The sequence below is a fragment of the Macaca fascicularis genome, chromosome 1 (genome assembly GCF_037993035.2).
Source record: "Macaca fascicularis isolate 582-1 chromosome 1, T2T-MFA8v1.1".
NCBI lineage: Eukaryota > Metazoa > Chordata > Mammalia > Primates > Cercopithecidae > Macaca > Macaca fascicularis.
This window is the reverse complement of record NC_088375.1, coordinates 32,560,088-32,578,552: the sequence shown is the minus strand read 5'-3', so window position 1 is coordinate 32,578,552 and position 18,465 is coordinate 32,560,088. Positions and strand designations below refer to the sequence as shown.

General features: G+C 40.5%; 1 protein-coding gene, 2 long non-coding RNA genes and 1 pseudogene across 6 annotated transcripts; 2 read left to right on the top strand and 2 right to left on the bottom strand.

Moving 5' to 3' along the window:
• Positions 1–240: 240 nt before the first annotated feature.
• Positions 241–339, bottom strand: LOC123570930 (U6 spliceosomal RNA; annotated as a pseudogene).
• Positions 340–2,773: 2,434 nt separating this feature from the next.
• Positions 2,774–3,937, top strand: LOC135967768 (uncharacterized). Its single transcript, XR_010581999.2, has 2 exons — positions 2,774–2,854; positions 3,735–3,937. It is a non-coding gene; the product is annotated as an uncharacterized lncRNA (long non-coding RNA).
• Positions 3,938–4,038: 101 nt separating this feature from the next.
• CACYBP (calcyclin binding protein) lies at positions 4,039–15,663 on the bottom strand. Of its 4 annotated transcripts, none has more exons than XM_074017896.1 (7): positions 14,896–15,144; positions 13,085–13,345; positions 10,271–10,490; positions 8,259–8,355; positions 7,901–8,000; positions 6,412–6,509; positions 4,039–4,923 (listed from the first exon to the last, which is right to left on the bottom strand). In XM_074017896.1, exons 3-7 carry the CDS (start codon positions 10,374–10,376, stop codon positions 4,767–4,769), a joined length of 558 nt encoding a protein of 185 aa, XP_073873997.1. In that variant the 5' UTR covers positions 10,377–10,490; positions 13,085–13,345; positions 14,896–15,144; the 3' UTR covers positions 4,039–4,766. The 4 variants fall into 4 exon arrangements, with proteins under 4 accessions (XP_073873997.1, XP_065387999.1, XP_065388002.1 ...); XM_065531927.2 differs by having other exon boundaries at positions 13,085–13,184; XM_065531930.2 differs by lacking the exons at positions 13,085–13,345; positions 14,896–15,144 and adding an exon at positions 15,397–15,663.
• On the top strand, positions 15,438–17,617 carry LOC135967766 (uncharacterized). Its single transcript, XR_010581996.2, has 2 exons — positions 15,438–16,478; positions 17,365–17,617. It is a non-coding gene; the product is annotated as an uncharacterized lncRNA (long non-coding RNA).
• The last annotated feature ends 848 nt before the right edge of the window (positions 17,618–18,465 follow it).

Here is an 18,465-nt window from a genome sequence, read left to right as displayed (position 1 = left end):
CCAAATTCCCTATAAACTGGAAGTTACATTGAGACTGGCCTAGATTCAGGCTCCATGTTTTGGAGATGAATTTTCATCAGCAGTGCTGTGTACTGTTACACCAGAAGGCACGTTATCTGTCTGTCCAACTTTGAATGCTGCTTGACCAGTAGGTTCAGGTGGGATCAGCCTGGTCCCTGCATTTGAAGTTAACCATTCATTAACCTGCCACTCAATGGTTTTTGCTTTTTTTTGTTTTACAGCATTTTAATATACTTCACAAATTTGCATGTCATCCTTGCACAGGGGCCATGCTAATCTCTGTATCATTCAATTTTAATATATGTGCTGCTGAAGCAAGCAGTTTTTGCTTTTCATTGATGATTGTTACTCTGATCTGTTGTTAAGGTTTGCAATTGTAGTTTTCTAATTCCATAATTTTTCTGTATTGGCTAGAATTTTTCTGTCAAGAACTTTTCCTTATCAGCAATTTATTTTCCTGAAATATATTTCTTCAAGATAAATGCATGATTCTTTAACAATTTTTAGAGTAAATGAGTTGGTGCTCTAGCCAATGAAAATGGTAACAATCATTTATTTTTCACTGTAGTGAACTTGCAAATTTTGTGTATATTGTTTCAATCTATTCCATTCATTATTTCTTGATGCTCAAATTGTCCCATTACCAGTGGGAGCCCCTTAAGTTGTTTACTGTATCCTACTGAATTGGTACAGAATTATTCAGTATTTCCTTGCTTTCTGACATAAGCTAACCCAGGTCTACTTTGTCCATTTCCTGCCTCAGACACTTTTTCCAAGGGTTCGTGGACCTTTTTGTAGGAAATAGTGTTTAGAGACCACACTGAGCACTAGGCAGTGCTGATGGCTATTATCATCATTGCATTTAGGTCCTTTCAGCGGGCCTACCTAGGCAAGTCTTTTTTTAAAAGGTAAAAATAGACCGGGTGCGGTGGCTCACGCCTATAATCCCAGCACCTTCGGAGGTTGAGGCGGGTGGATCATTTGAGGTCAGGAGTTTGAGACCCAGCCTGGCCAACATGGTGAAACCCTGTCTCTACGAAAAAATACAAAAATTAGCTGGGCGTGGTGGCACACACCTATAGTCCCAGCTCCTCGGGAGGCTGAGGCTGGAGAATCCCCTTGAACCTGGGAGGCAGAGGTTGCAGTGAGCTGATATTGCACCACTGCACCCCAGCCTGGGCAACAGAGCAAGACCCCGTCTCAAAAAAAAAAAAAATGGTGAGTTTTTATTGATTTTAGAATGTATTTAATACAAATACAAAAATCTTAGCTCCTAATGACATCAGCCTGTTTACCTTTATCATAAATTATATTGAAAGTTTCAATATAATTTTACTGCTAACACTAGTAATTAGAGTTTTAGATTCACTTGTGGTTTTTTTGTCTTTAGAATCCATCTCACTACCAATGGGTGAACACTTGTGTTCTAGTTATTTGAAAGTAGTTTGTACTACCAACTTGATGTATATACATGCTGTAGTTTGAACATTTGTGTACTTCTAAAATTCACATTGCTATCTAATTCACAATGCATTGACATTATTAAGAGGTGGGGCCCTTAGGGGGTGATTAGGCCAGGATGGCTCCACACTCATGGATGGGATCAGTGCCTTTCTAAGAGGGCTTGAGGGAGAGTTTGTCCCTTTTACCCTTCCGATACTGCAAGAAGGCACCATACTGGAAGCAGAAAGCAAGCCCTTACCAGACACCAATCTACTGGTGCCAAATCTTAGACTTCCCCAGCTTCCAGAAGTGCAAGAAATAAATATTATTTATGAATTCTTAGTCTGTGGCATTTTGTTACAGCAGCAGGAATAGACTAAGACAATGTGTTGGTGGGTTTAGGGTCATTTTTTACTTCATCAATCATGTTAAATTTTAGATGGTTCTAACGTCAAAACTCTAGAAAAAGTTACATTCACAGACTAGCTTCCATCCTCATCTCCTTCCTTCCCCTGCTAACAATTTTTATTAGCTTTGGGTTTACCCGAGTTTCTTTTTGAAACATAAGCAAATACACCTATGTGCATACATTCGCATTTCTCACCCTTTCTTACACAAACCCAGTGGGTATACCATAAATGTTCTGCACTTTGCTTTTCCCCTTACTCTATCCTGGTGACCATTTTACATTATACAGAAATCTTCATTGTTTTGTGACTCCCTCATGTGGATGAACCGTAATACTTTCCTGTTTAATACACTTGGGTATTTCTGATCTTTTGCATATAGCACTCCAAATTTTTGTAAATGCACCTTTCAGAGCCCAGAAAGAAGTTAAAATTCTGAGTCAGAGGATAAATGCATATGTAATTCTGATGGTTATTACCAAATACTCTTTTTGAGACAAGAGTCTTACTCTCACCCAGGCTGGAGTGCAGTGGCACAATCTTAGCTCACTGCAAACTGTGCCTCCCGGGTCCAAGTGATTCGTGTCCCTCAGCCTCCCAGGTTCAAGTGATTCTCGTCCCTTGGCCTCCCAGGTTCAAGTGATTCTTGTTCCTCAGCTTCCCGAGTAGCAGGCATCTGCCACCATGCCCAGCTAGTTTTTTTTATTTTCAGTAGACAGGATTTCGCCATGTTGGCCAGGATGGTCTCAAACTCCTGACCTCAAGTGATCCGCCCGCCTTGGCCTCCCAAATGTTGGGATCACAGGCGTGAGCCACTGCACGCACCTAAATACTCTTGAGTGTTAACCAGAGTTTAACTTTTTCATTCCATTCCCATATATGTGTCCTTATTTCTCCACAGCCTCAACACTGAATATATTTGTTTTTAAACTTTTTCCAGTGAAAGGTAAAAAGAAACTGTGGTTTATTCTCTTCTGAACAAGGTAAGCATCTTTACAGGTTAAAGATCATTTACATTTCTTTTTGTATGAAGTATTCTTAATTATTGGAATCCTCTCAATACATTGTTTGCTTTGGGTTGTGGTGGGGTTTTTCTTGTCCTATAAACATTTTTATGTAGTTAAAACTGATCAAATTTTGTTTCTTCTAGGTTTTAAGTCACATATAATGTAGTTTTCCCCCATTTTCTTCTAGTATTTGTATGCTTTCATTTTTTTTTTTTTTTTTTTTTTTTTTGAGACGGAGTCTCGCTCTATTGCCCAGGCTGGAGTGCAGTGGCCTGATCTCAGCTCACTGCAAGCTCCACCTCCCGGGTTTACACCATTCTCCTGCCTCAGCCTCCCGAGTAGCTGGGATTACAGATGCCCACAACCTCTCTCGGCTAGTTTTTTGTATTTTTTAGTAGAGACAGGATTTCACCGTGTTAGCCAGGATGGTCTCCATCTCCTGACCTCGTGATCCGCCCATCTCGGCCTCCCAAAGTGCTGGGATTACAGGCTTGAGCCACCGTGCCCGGCCCATATGCTTTCATTTTTACAATTAGATCTTCAGTCTGCCTGGAATGTATCTATATGCCTATTTTCAGTTATCTTACCATCATTAAAAACCCATCTTTATCCCACTTTTACCATATTCTGTAACTTTCATATGCATTGTGTCTGCTATTCTGTTCATGTATCAACACCAATTACAGAGGCATAATGTGTTTCAGTATTTACTTACAGCTATCCTATACATAAGCTGTTGCTGTATTGTAAATCCTACCACTTTTTCCAAATTCCCATATTAATTGTGGCTTTAGTTTACCCTTCTGGATTTTTCCTGTGTGTCTAATGGCTTTTTTTTTTTTTTTAAATGAGACAGGCTCTCAATCTGTTACCCAAGCTGGAGTACAGTGGCATGATCATAGCTCACTGCAGCTTTAAATTCCTGGGTTCAAGTGATCCTCCAGCTTTAGCTTCCTGAGTAGCTGGGATTATGGGCACCAGCCTCCATGCCTGGCTTCAATTGCTTTCTCTGATCTAACTGTGTTGGTTAATACCTCCAATAAAATATAGTAATGGAGATGACAGGCACTGGTCCTGACTTCAGGGGCAATAGGAATAATTCCTACTAGAAGCCTCATTTTTCTGACATACTCCTAGGCAAATAAATCATAAAACTGTTCTAATGAAGAAAAACTTAACTTTATTGAGCATAGGAATAGACGGGCTTTCAGATTATTTTTTGCTTTATGGTTATTACTTTCATAAACCATCTGATCCACGGCAAAACTAACTGGTACCATACAAAGATGTGTGTCTATTATTGTCATGTTTAGATTTAGTTTCTATTCTATATTCATTGACAAACATATTTCAATCTAGATAGAAACACCTGTGATTGAATTAGTGCATGGTAATGCATGGCATACACATTGCTTAAGGTGGTAATAAGGGGTCAGATGCTCTACAGCAACCTTCAAGCACAGGTACCGATCTGCATTTTATGCAAAACTTCAGGTTTTACTCAATTTTTACACTGGTGGAAGCTGATGTCAGTAACTTAAAGGCAAGCAAATACTTTTCCAATTCTTAGCTGAACAAAAAATACACACAATGTAGCGTTTTTATTGGGCAAGACTTGCTTTTTATATTTCACATGAGAATGCAATTATAACCCTTCCTTGAACAAAATGACCAAGGTACTAATAAAACCATCTTTGCAGGAGTGTTTAATAAGCATATTTTATTTAAATAAATCCTCCAGTAGGAAATGGAGAATTCACTGCCTTTACTTAGAAGGCTATGTAAATAGCTATCTGTCAAATTTATATATGCAGCTCACCAATATTCCCTTACTGGAAACATCAGTATTTCCACATCACATCACAGTTCCCAAAAGGACCTCAAAGTCTCAAAATTCCGTGTCTCCTTTGGCTTGCTTCTCTCTTGATTCCACCCAGGCTTTATTAATGGTTCTCTTCATATCATCATCTCCATCTTCATAAATTTTCTTTAGAACATTCATCAATCCCTCACTAGGATCTGTTTCAGTGTCATAGGAGGGCTTCCTTTAAAAAGAAAATATATACAACAATGGAGAAATGAAGGCACGGGGGAAGATACTATAATTCAGGTTGTTAACATTGGCAGGAAGTAGAGGGATAAGAGGGAAGACAGTGTATCCAAAGATATTCACAATCAAAATGGCAAGCCTAAGTTCATCTTAATGAAAACACCACACACCTACCAAGCATGCACACACTTGGTGCATGAAAGAGGTCATCAAAATAGTAAGGGGCTGTTTTTAGGCACAGGGATTTCCCATGATTTTTTTTTTTTTTTTTTTTTTTTTTTTTTTGAGACGGAGTCTCACTCTGTCACCCAGGCTGGAGTGTAGTGGTGCGATCTTGGCTCACTGCAACCTCCGCCTCCCAGGTTCAAGCAATTCTGTCTGCCTCAGCATCCCAAGTAGCTGGGATTACAGGCACGTGCCACCATGTCCGGCTAATTTTTGTATTTTTAGTAGAGATGGAGTTTCACCATGTCAGCCAGGCTGGTCTCAAACTCCTGACCTCAGGTGATCCACCGCCTCGGCCTCCCAAAATGCTAGGATTACAGGCATGAGCCACCCCGCCTGGCCTCATTTTTAACAGGTAAAATAAGTAAGGATTTGGGAGGCCGAGACGGGCGGATCACTACGTCAGGAGATCGAGACCATTCTGGCTAACATGGTGAAACCCCGTCTCTACTAAAAAATACAAAAAACTAGCTGGGCAAGGTGGCAGGCGCCTGTAGTCCCAGCTACTCGGGAGGCTGAGGCAGGAGAATGGTATGAACCCGGGAGGCGGAGCTTGCAGTGAGCTGAGATCCGGCCACTGCACTCCAGCCTGGGCAACAGAGCCAGACTCTGTCTCAAAAAAAAAAAAAAAAAAAAGTAAAGATTTGATTTTCTAACTTGTTTTCATTTTTTAAAAGCATGTTTCCTCATAATTTGGAAAAAAACAATTGAGGGAAAATCACAAACATTACACATGGATGTACCCTGAAGCTCATGTATTTTATAATTAGAAAAGCTCTCCTCTTAAGCCTGAGATACACAGATCTGGACCTGAGTCTTGAATTAGTCAGTACCTCTAGAAGATGAACTGACCTAGAATGCAAGTATCATTGAATAAACATTTTTAAAAGGTCATTATTAAGGAGGATAAAAATATTTTATCTTTTTCACTCTAAACCAGTGACAATGAAAACAACTACGTATCACAAACATCTGAGAAATTTAAAACATACAGGGGTATCTGAGCCTCTCTCGAACTACTGAAACAGAGTATCTGGGAATGGGCACAGTATTTGTATAGAAGTGCCTAGGGTTAACAACCACACTAAAGAGCCAACTGTTAACTACAAAGACCTTAAAAAGCAACTTGCTGGACGCGCCCTCTTCAGGTAGTTTCTGACAGTTGAAAGCAGAAATATATTATCCATAAAGACAAACTTAAAAATCTATGATCTGAAACAATACACTAAAATTCTTTAAAAAATGAAAGTAGACTCACTCTTTTTCTTTGCACTCTTTTTCAACCTGGGTCAGGTAATCCCACCTTGTGTTTTCCACTTTCTTTCTACACAATATAAGAACTGTATCAGTCTTGACCTGGAAGAAAAGCGGGAAAAGAAATACAGCTTAGAAGACAAAACAATTATTTAATTAATCAAGTCCCTAGTATGTATAGACTTATTTGGGGTGCTAGTAATACTTGTATGAATAGGCCAAAATCTGAACATTCATGGCGTGAAAAGACCGTAAATAAGTAAAACTTGAATACCGTCATATCCTAGAAAGTGCTGGCAAGACAAAGCAGGTGTTAATGGGGGTGGGAGCAGGAACTTCATTAGGAAGGCCTCCCTGAGGCAAAATCTGAGCTGAAGCTTAAGGTCAGGAGAAGGCAGCTGGCAGAGCCATGTAGAATGGCTCCAAGATGGGATGATCTTCGTGTGTTTGAGGAGCAGGAGGAGTGGCTGGATTTTAGTGACTGAGAGAGATAGTAATATAATAAGAGGGGTCGAGGATAGGCAAGAAACCAAGTCACATAAGGCAGTATGGAGCAAGGTGAGGCATTTGGAAAGTGTGAAAGAAGGGCAATGAATGTACAGGTCTTTAAACAATGATCAACACGACTTCTAGGGATCTTTTGGTACTCTACGTACGGGACTAGTGGATGCGGAAGGGTGCAGGAATACAGCAAATCCAACTATATTTGAGTATCACCTGTAAGCTGTTAAGTAATTATGTATTATAAAAACAGATGGCAGAATGGCATATGTATATACCTAATGCATTAAACTTCATTTATTCAAATTAGGCAGAAAAGAGGGACTATCTGATTTAGTAAAAATTATAAAGAGTAGTTTTTAAAAGACAGTTTCCTTATTTTTATAGCTGTTTCTAACTCCAAGGAGGCTAAGTGCTTAAGACCTCCTTTTATGTATACGAGTATTATGCACAATGCCAACACTACCATTAATTTAAGCACTTTACATATGGTATTGCACTTCAGTGTATCATTTCAACTTTGTGAAATAAATTATTACTATTGCATAAATGCAGAAACTGAGGCACAGAGTGATTAAGCTGCCAAAGGTCACAAACAATAAGCGGTAAACCTGGCATAAAACTCAAGTCTCACTCTTAACTACCTTCAAACGTTTACTTCCTTCCTGATTTTAATGGAATATTCTTACAACAGCCTATTCTTCTACAAAAGGAGTTGGCAAATGTTCTCTGTCAAGGACCACACAGTAAATATTTAGGTTTCATTTAGGGCCATGTGGTCTGCTGCAGCCATTTAACTCTGCCATTGTAGCACAAAAGCAGCCACAAACAACACACAAACAAATAAGCCTGGCTATGTCCCAGTGAAACATTCACAAAACAGGCAGTGGTCCCTGTTACAGGACAAATTCATTCCAGTTCCTCTCAATTCTAAATCAGCTAGGTTCAATCTGGTAAGGTTTCAGAATATTACGACCAAAAAAAGCACTCACTTTTTTTGAACTGCCTTCCACAGAGATGGGTTTCAAGAGATTGTTCACAATCATGGAGTAACTCTTCCCATTTAGATTCTTTACTAAAAGATCGAATGACCTGCAACACAATGGTGAATACATCATCTTTCTAGTTCTATGAAAGGTACTCTTACTCCATCAGAGTGGAAAAAAAGCTGCTAGCTTTATTTCAGGGTGTGCATTTGGCCAGTTAATGCTCACCTCTTGAAAGTAGTTGTAAAGGATAATTAATTCTAAATTTAAGAAGAATTTTAAAAACTGCAAAGAAAAGAGTCTCAAGATAAGGCAATGTTGACTGTTAATGATCATCGTCTTTCCCAATATAATGAGAACTCACCTCTCTGTGAAATGCACCTGCACATTCTCAGTGGGAACTTGATGCACTCCACTCAAGGTAATGTAGATTTTCACAAACTTATCTGACTGATCCCATCCTGGCAACGACAACAAAAGATGGGACATAAGTAAGTCTCTGAAACTATCTCTAGAACAGCAAATGCACATGGCTCATAACTCAGGAAAGTAAAATTATGAAAATCCAGTCATACAAAAATTTGAAACCCAAGAAATTTTCTAGGTTGAGAAATGGAGCCTCAAAGCAGTTAAGTACTCTACCCAAAGTTAGGCATCTAACAAGTGATAGAATTCAGATTCAAATCCAGGTTTCTGAATACAAAGCCTATGCTCTTTTTATCCTTCAGAATAAAAATACGATCACTAAATACATTCTTTAAGATTAGTTCATTTACTGCTTTTATGGAAACAATTTTGTCCCACATCTAAATATCGGTAGTTCTCCACTAAGCTGGATGGCTAAGTATCAATACTGTCTAATTCCATAACCATTTCTACTTCTCTAAGTAGTATAACAAATGGAATCCTAGCGCTCTTAATTCCTTTCCAGGGCAAAACAGAATGTAAACGACTCCAATTCTTCATCCAAATCTGACAAACCTACTGGTATCTATTAAATGCCATTTCAGTATGTATTATCAACCTACCAGCAAGTCTCTAACCTAGAAGAACTCTGTCAACATACAAGACATATACGCTTCACAAAATACCACTGTATTTGTAGAAAATAAAAAACTTCACAAAAAGCATCTTCTGTTTATCAAGAATATATACATACATATCCCTGACTCTTCCTCACTTAGTCCTACGGAATAGAAACATGCCCCATCCTCCATGACGTGTTTTCACACTGCATGCCTGTATCAAAACATCTCATGTACCCCATAAATACATACACCTACTATGTACCCACGAAAATTAAAAAGAAACATAGTGTTGATCAAAAAAATGCCCTAGAGGGTTCCAGAGAACTTCATTTATTAATAGTTTCTTCCCAGTCAGTCCATCCTCCGGTTTGACAAGTTTCTCCCTCAACACAAATCTATGTTCCTGGTTAAAATGCCATAATCCTAAACACCTTCAGACCAGTTTCCCATACTCAACTGAGTACACGGTGCAATTTCATGTAGTACTATATAGTACATCACTTAAGCACGACATACACATGCTTTTCACTATAACAATACTCAAAATAGATCATGCCTTCCAAGTCTCTATTCATGTCCTCTGCTCATGCTGTTCCCTTCCTTTTGCTGAACGTACAGCTCACCCTTCACACTCATCTAATTCTCCCTGTTCCTCACCTCCAGAATTATTTCCTCAGCTATGTTACCTATTATGTGCTAGACATTATTAGCACAAAGAAAAACCAGACTGTCCTTGCTCCAATGAGAGCTCATCACTCTCATTGAAGTTGCACTGCCGCCAAAACAAAAACACTATATACACCATTGAAGGAAAACAGTATTAGTTTTTGCTAATACTGTCTTGCTAATACATTGTTATGCTATGAGTTATACGTCTATGTCCCAACCACACCATGAGAAAGGATTGGGTCTTAGTCACTGTTGTGTATCCGTAAGTCCAAGCACAATAGTGATATACATTAGGTGCTCAAAAATATTTCCTGAATTTAACTGGATTCCTCTCCTCAGTTAATTGTAGTGGTTGGCAGAGTGAAACATAAAACATGATTAAAAACCACCACCACCACCAAAGCGGTGCCTCATATATACTGAATAATTTCAGAATAAGTTCCTTCCTTGTTGCTACTCCTCATCTTTGTAGTAAATCACCTTATTCTTGTTAACAGCTTCTAGAATGTATCCTTTCCTATTTCTATCTAAAGAAAGTTTTATTAAATAAAAACTGATGGGTCTTCCTCCAAGCCACCGAAAACACAGCCTCAAAACTCATTTAAAGATGAATTTGTTAGATCACTATGAGGAATAGGTTGCTCGGAGGCAAAACTGGCCACAGGGAAGCAAGTCATACCATAATTACTGATTTTCACTGTATAGCCCGTTGTAATGGGAGCAACCACAGCAGCTGGTTTTTCATTATCAAGAAGTTCTGCTTTCTTCTGTGATTTCTGTTGCATCTTGTTCTTGATTTCTGTCTCAATCTTGGACTTTTCAGCTGTAAGGGCATCACGTACTCTTTTCCTAGTAGCCTTTTCCAGCAACACCTTTACCTCTTCTAGATCTTTCTGTAGCTGTGTTAAGACAAAAAATAAGTTAGCTATGATCAATAAGGAAATAGCTTGATATTGTGCTTATCACTCATTTCAACTTACTGAAATAAGCACTAAAAATTAAGAGGTTCATCTAAATTTTCTAGGATTGAGTTGCAACTTCAGTTCTTCCCTCCAGCTTATTAACTGTAATTAACTCAAGCTTCCTTTTTTTCCCAAAAGGAAAACTTTGAACAATCTTGAACAAACAATAAATAGGTAATCAAACCCAAATTTTCCAGTTTATATTTGCTTTAAAATATTTACAAGAAACATCTGCGATTTAAACAGTAAAACAAAGACTTTTTTTTGACAAGGGATTCAGAGATTTCCTTTAACATCTAATCCGAGTGTCATCAGATGTTAGACACTTTTAAAAATTTAAGAGATGAGAGAACACACAGTGACCATGGTAAAATGCTACACAGCAAACTTTACTGAGGTAATGAATGCTCCATTTTCTGTCACTGATTGGTCTTCACTGATCGGTCTTCACTGATCTTCCCACCTCAAATACCTCAAATAAAGAGAGTCCGAATTTTTAAGACAAAATATTAAAAAAAAAAAAAAAAAATTCTGCTTTTGAGAAAAAGTCTTGCTCTGAAGCTGGGTCAGTCTTACAGTTAGAAGTGTAGGAGTTGGTTGCATAGAAGGTGACAAAAGACCCAAAATGCAACATACTCTTGGAAATTATCTTTTGAAAAAGCCACCACGTTCTCATTTTCTTCTCATGCCAATCCATCATCTATTAAAGTCTACTTCTTTTTACTTTCGAGAGATAGAGGCAACATTTTATGAAATTCAAGAGTTAAAGACAATGTTAGAAAATTATTGAGCCTAAGTCTTTTTCCCCCAATTACCCTCTGACATACTGCAAATACACAAGATCTTTCCAAACAGCTGTTTCACTTCTTACAGTAACTTTACACTCTAGCTTGATACTAGCAACTTGACCAAAAAAATCTTGTGTCACAGCTTGATTATATCAAAAGCTCAATTTAAAAGTCTTTTAGTGCTTTATAACTCAGAATATCAGACGCACAACAGCGTTTGAAAGCCTTTGTTTCTTAATAGTCTTATAAAATGCAATAACAGAACTAATTCTTTTCTTTTACTACTAGTCTTTTATTATCTCATTTAACTCAGATGCCCTAGTTTTGCCTATCTACAACAGATGACATGGTATAAAAAGTTCAACTCTCGCCGGGTGCAGTGGCTCACACCTGTAGTCCCTGCACTTTGGGAGGCCAAACGGGTGGATCACTTGAAGTTAGGGGTTCGAGACCAACCTGACCAACATGGCGAAAGCCCGTCTCTACTTAAAATTCAAAAATTAGGCGGCCATGGTGGCATGTGCCTGTAATCCCAGCTACTCAGGAAGCTGAGGCAGGAGAATTGCTTGAACCCGGGAGGCAGAGGTTGCGGTGACCCGAGATCGCGCCATTGCACTCCAGCCTGGGCAACAAGAGCAAAACTCAGTATCAAAAAAAAAAAAAGTTCAACTCTGCCCAACCCTCTTGTCCACACTCTCCCCTTCCAAGAACAGCTCATAATACTATGACAAAAACTCTTGCAAACTCGTCTTTTGAGCATAGAACCAAGATGTTTCAGTTCAAAATAATACATTTTAATGGTTTCAAAAAAAAACGCTGATTCTACAACTCCTAATTCATAAAATATTGAAATGTAAAATGAAATATAGTAAGTCTAAGTACGAGGTTTTGCTTTTTGACTGAAATAGGAATGCTTTAGCAGAATCAGAAAAGTAATTCAAATTAGGCAAGGGATTCCCCCAATGGCTGAATTCCCAAGCCCTCTTTATTGCCAGTTTTGGCTCTAAATTACTCTTTTTATTATAAAGTATCCACTGAAAAAACTTAAAACTGAGACAGTTCCTCAGTTCTGTTGTTGGCAGACTTGAAACCAAAAAAAGATCTGCTTTTTCTGCACAAATACTTTAAGATGTCCTAGATAGTTTCCTATCTAATTTATTATGTAATTTTCCTTGCCTTCTTGGCATGTATTTGTTTTACGTATATAAAAATTTTATTTCCTTTTTATCCCTACCCGTAACGCATTCAAGCTCTATCTTCCTATTTCCTAATTTTTCACTAGGAGGCATTAACACCAATGTGCCTCAAAAATGGGCAAAGGAATTCAACACACATTTCTCCAAAGATACAGAAATGGACACCAAGAACATTAAAGATGCTCAACATCTTCATCATTGGGTAAACGCATATCAAATTCCCAAGATACCACTTCACACCCAGCAAGATGGTGTTATAAACCAAGAAACAAAAATAGAACACCCCAGAAAATAACAAATGTTGATAAGGATGTGGAGAAACTAGAAGCTTCAAACACTTCTTGTGGAAATATGATGCAACCACTCTGGAAATAGGTCTAACAGTTTCTCAAAAAGTTACCATTTGAACCAGTAATTCCACTCCTAGGTATATACCCCAGAGAACTGAAAACACATCCACACAAAAAACTTGTACACAGCACTCGCAGCAGCATTATTTTTATGCTAGTCAGGAAGTGGAAATAAGCCAGGGCGCCATGGCTCACACCTGTAATTCCAGCACTTTCAGAGGCCGAGGCGGGCGGGCAGATCACTTGAGATCAGGAGTTCGAGACGAGCCTGGCCAACGTGGTGAAACCCGGTCGCTACTAAAAATACAAAAATTAGCAGGGCATGGTGGCGCGCGCCTGTAATCCCAGCTACTCAGGAGGCTGAGGCAGGAGAATCCTTTGAACCCGGGAGACGAAGATTGCAGTGAGCCGAGACTGCGCCACTGCACTTCAGCCTAGGCGACAGAGCGAGACTCCATCTCAAAAAAAGAAGTGGAAATAAATGTCCATAAACGGATGAAAGGATAAACACAATGTGCCATACGCATATAATAGAATATTATTTAGCCATAAAGAGCATGTGTACTAATACACTCTACACCATGGATGAACCTGAAAATGTTAGTGCTAAGTTGAAGAAGCCAAAAAACAAAAGGCCACATACAGCGTGACTCCATTTATATGAAATGCCTAGAATCCGCAAATTCACAGAAAGTATAAGATGAGTAGTTGTCAGGGGCTGAGGGGGAATAGGAAGCAATTGTTTAAAAGACACTAAATGGTTTCTTTTTGGAGTGATGAAAATGTTCTGAAACTAGACAGTGGTGATGGCTACACTACACTGAATATATTTAAAAAAAAAAATACCTGAATTATACACTTTAAAATGGTTAAAAACTTGAATTTTATCTCAAACAAAACAAAAATGAAGTGTCCTTAAATGTCTACTTCTAAGTACCTAAACTGAGAACGTTCTCTACTCTCAAGAGGACTAACACTGAGCTATCCACCTGCATGACTGAAGTTCTCTCCTAGGGGCACATAGTACCCAAGACCTACCTTAAAAGACTTGTCACAAGATACCTAGATTAATACTAGAACACACAAATCTCAGAGTTTTTCTTCATTTAAAGAAAAGATTTTGAGTTAAAAAAAAAAAAAAAGGCTTGGGATTTCCCAGTACTTGTTTTCATAAAGCAAATCTAGTTACTACACACACAACACTTAACTGTGAATAACTGTTCCGTCTTCACCTCCCCCTTAGGCCAGGAAATGAGCAATACAAGTACTATCATTCCCATTTTCTAACTGAGCAAACCAAGTCTCCATAAAATTTAATTCTCCAACGTTCAGAGTTTACGGAGCTTTAACACAGGCCATTGGGTTTCTTACTATTAATTACAACTAATTTTCCAAGTTATTTATTTTAAAAATCACATACAGCAGATTGCTGTTTGCCAATCACTGGTTTAAACCCCTAGAAATCATACTTTTTAACAACTCTATGAAACGGATGCTACTGCGACACTGAAAAGCTAAACAACTTGCCCAGAGTAACACAGCTCCTCGTGTGTAGAGAAAACATGACTAAGAGAATTCAAGTGCTAGCACCGAAAACTTCTCACCCTCCAACCGCCCTCTACCATAAACGACACTCATGTTTGCACCCAGCTTTGCTTGAATGAAGCTTCCTGTCCTCTGGCTGGGAAACCAGCGCAGAAAGGGCCTGAGGAACACGCGCAGGGGGCAGCTCTCTCAGACCCACTCCCCGCACCGCCTGCACGGAGAATCGCCGCACACCCCTGCTCCGGCCCGGCAGGCGGGTGGGGTGCGAGGCCGAGAGGAAGCGCGGGGAGCCGACGGCGCAGGAAAGGGCGAATGAGGCGTCCCCCAGGGAAGGCGGCGCGCCGACTGCCGCGGCACCAGGTCGCCGCAGGGCGGCTCAGCCCACGGAAACGGCGGTGGGGCGGGAGGCTGGCACTGCAGCTCCAGCCGGGGAGCATGAAGAAGATGGGGCCGAACCACTTACCTCTTCTGAAGCCATGGGGGCTGGATCAGGCCGAAGGCCCGAGCTGCAGCCGCGCAGAGGAGAGAACAGGAAACGCCGCGCGGAGCCCTCAAACCGAGCGCAGACGCCCACTCGCACGAGTCGCGGCGCCGCAGCCCGCGAGCACACCGACCCTGCGCGAGATCGCAGCCCGCCTCCCGCACGCGACGGATCTGGAACCTTCGCGAGGCCGCCGCCGCCACCGCCCACCGCGAGCACGCTCCACCCGCCAAGCCTGGCCCCACCCCTCCCCGCCTCGCAGAGTGTGGCCCCGCCCCTCCCCGCCCCGCCGAGTCTGGCTCCGCCCGCCTGCCGAATCTCCTAGCAACGCTCAAGTCTCGCGAGCGAACCAGCAGTCCGAGCAGAGTAATGCCTTACTCTCCGCCCCGACAACTTTATGTATTGTAATTTGACCGCACTAGGCCAGGCTGCGCAGTCGCAGCTCGGAACCGCTGCCTTAACCCAGCCCCGGAAATAACGTACCGATTTTCGGAGTCCAAGTGGGAAGTTGAGTAGAGTCTTCCGTCCGTTCTAGGACACCAGACACACCAGGCAGCCATGTTGTGTAAGGCTAGTCTCTCAGCCTCCGCGAGAAGGCAAAAAATGGGGAGAAGGAGCTGCCTGGTTATGTTCAAACGAGAATGAATGGATATGTTAAGCGTGGAGGACTCCTAATGGTAGCGGTTTGATTTTCAGTGAGTTTGCCGCAGTGGAGACGTCACCGCTCTCTGTCCGCTCCGACCTCGTGTCGTCATCATTGGCCGCGGTAGGAGGTGGAGCTGCGTTGGCCACATGACCCGGCCCCGTGGCGGAAGCCCAGGTCAAGGCCCTAACGAAAGGGTCGGCGTTTGGCCACAGTTTCAGACCCTCCTTTTGTCGTGGACTGTTGAAGCATAATTTCCTGGTGCTTTCGCCTCTTTCACCGACCATTTCAAGAGTCCGTAGTTCTCGCCTGGGTTTGGATTCGGTATAAGTGAGCCTGTTTACCATCAAAGAAAATGGTGGAATGTCTTCTGGAGACGATGTTCTCTTCTGGTTCTAACGCTGCCTCTCAGCGAGACCCCAGAGAAGCCTAGTTTTCAGGTTATTCTAGTCCTTGGCAGGCTCAAGATGTCAACAACACGGTTGGAAACAACCCCTCAGAGATCACATAGCCCGCGCTCAGCTTTTTTGATCGTCCAAGGCGGCGACCCCTGAGAGGTTACATAGCGAGCACTCAGCTTTATAGATCGCCCAAGGCAGCGATTAGAATCAGCAACTCGGAGAGGAAAAAAAGCTCTTAGCGAAATGGAGGCTGACCATTATCTGTAATAAAGAATCGGAAGTACAGTACAAAAATAAATTACCGAAGCGCAACATGCGTGAATTTCACACAAAAAATAACATTAAGGGAAAGAAGCCAGACACAGAAGAGTTCATATTGTGTGGTTCAATTTAGATGAAGTCTAAAAACTAGCCCATGGTGTTAATGAGCGTAGTGGGAAGGACAATGACGTGGAAGAGCCACCAGGGGGCTTTTGAGGTTCCGGTAATGTTACTTGATTTAGACACTGATTTATAAATAGGTGGGTTCACTTTAGAAATTAAGTTGTAAACGTATTTTTATGTACGTAGTTTCTTCTATAGATTATATTTAAGGCCCTGCGGGGGTGGGGGGGAATTTGCCAAGGTAATAGAAATATTACACCCATACATACAATTGTCAAAGTTCGTGGGATGAACTAAGAGCTGTGTATTTTATCGTATTTTTTTTAAGTGGCCAACCAATAGCCTGGAATTGTTAAGTACATAATTAAATAAAAACAGATATCACACTGCACCGAGTGAAAGCTTGACCTAATGCAGTGAACAGTCACCTCATTCTCTTAATTGCTCAGGCTAAGGCGTCACAGGTGAGTCTTCTATCTCAGGCCTTACATCTTATCATATAGCAAGCCTTACTGGCTTAATCTCAAAATATGTAGCGAATTAAACGACTTCTCACAACCTCTGCTTCTACCACCTGACGGGGTTTGGGGCATGCTACCCAAGAATATGGCACCTAGACATACTGAATACTTCAAACTGAAGGAATTTGAGAAAGAACATATGCAGGAATGTCTCTAACTTTCTTGCACCTTTCTGCCCTGAAGCAGGACGTAATACCCTAATGTGAGAGTTGCCCTGTCTATACCTGGAATAAAAGTAACATCTTTATCTCTGAAAACACAGGAACGTAGAGATGAATATGAACATCAGGCCTTGCTAAGTTTCCCCCAGTTTATTACCCTTAGATCACAGTCTTTTAGCCCCATCACATTTTCCCACAATTCTTCATTCTTCTTCAAACCTACTCTAAAGAACACTAAGGTTAACTATTTATTTGGGTCTTTATTTCTTTATGAAGTTTGCATGTTATGTAAAACTAACAATATTTATGCTTTTCTCTTGTTAATTTGTCTTTTGTTACAGCATCCCAAGCCAATGAGCCTAAAATGGGTAGAAGGAAAAGATAATTCTTACCCTACACACCCAGGTGCAAGCCATCATTATTTTGTCTGAAATTTTAGCTTCCTAACTGGTTTCTCTGCTTCCCCATTGTGCCTTTAGGGTTAGTTTTCCACAGAGCAGCCTGCGATATCTTTTCAGATCATTATATCCCTTTGCTTAAAAACCTCTGACAGCTTTCTATTAGGCTTAAAATAAAGTACAAACTCCTTACTGTGAACTTGAGTGTTTTACGTATCTTATCTCACCTTTATGAGCTTCACATCAGAACCCATCTCTCACCACTCTTCCTTCCCCACTCCCTGATTTAAACAGTCTGGCATTTTTCTTAGTCATTGAACCCACTGGGTTTGCTCTTGCCTCCAAGTCTGTACCCAGCTTTCTCTCCACTTGTAATCCTCTTCCTCCAGTTCATCACACAGATCGTTTCTTCACTCTGTTTAGGTCTTTCAGAAGTAACACTAAGGGAGGCTTTTCCAGACAATATTGTGCAAATATAAATGGACATGTGACAAATACTTAATTCAACTCATTGGTTAATGAGAGTGTATTTGAGTAGCCAGGTATTTATAGGCAATTTAACAATGTAATGTTAGTGTAAGGTGGGAAGGTTAGATACAAACCTGTTAATGTGTCACAGGGTAATAAACTCTAACTTTTGGTGTTACCTGTTCCACTGGAAAGGAAGTAGGGATTTGCATTCTTATTGGACAAAAATCTAGAAGTTACTGTATAGATTCAGTATAGGACTTTTAAATCAATAGTAAACAATGAAATAAACAAAGTGCAATCCCCTAGTCCTTGGTTTGACACTGAAAGGACATGCCACTCACCTTTTTGCCTAGTTTCCAAAGTTTGGAATAATTTTCTTTTCAAAATGAAATTATTTCTCATTCAGTTGTCCGATTGCAGGCAGCCTTTCTGCTTCCCCCAGTTATTGTACCTGTCAAGCTTACTTATGATTTCCTAACTGCCAAATTCAATGGATATCTTGAATTTTTAATTTTTTTTGCTATGACTCATACTGTTCTCTTGGGGCTTGTCAGTAGATAAAGAAATGACCTT

Bases quoted from the DNA above. Each gene is read 5' to 3' on its own strand.
- CACYBP (XM_005540051.5), bottom strand. The intron at 8,356-10,270 runs GTATGACTTGCT...TGTCGTTGCCAG, and splicing joins AGTGAAAATCAGTAATTATG to GATGGGATCAGTCAGATAAG. The intron at 4,924-6,411 runs GTGAGTCTACTT...TTCTTTTTAAAG, and splicing joins AAAGAGTGCAAAGAAAAAGA to GAAGCCCTCCTATGACACTG.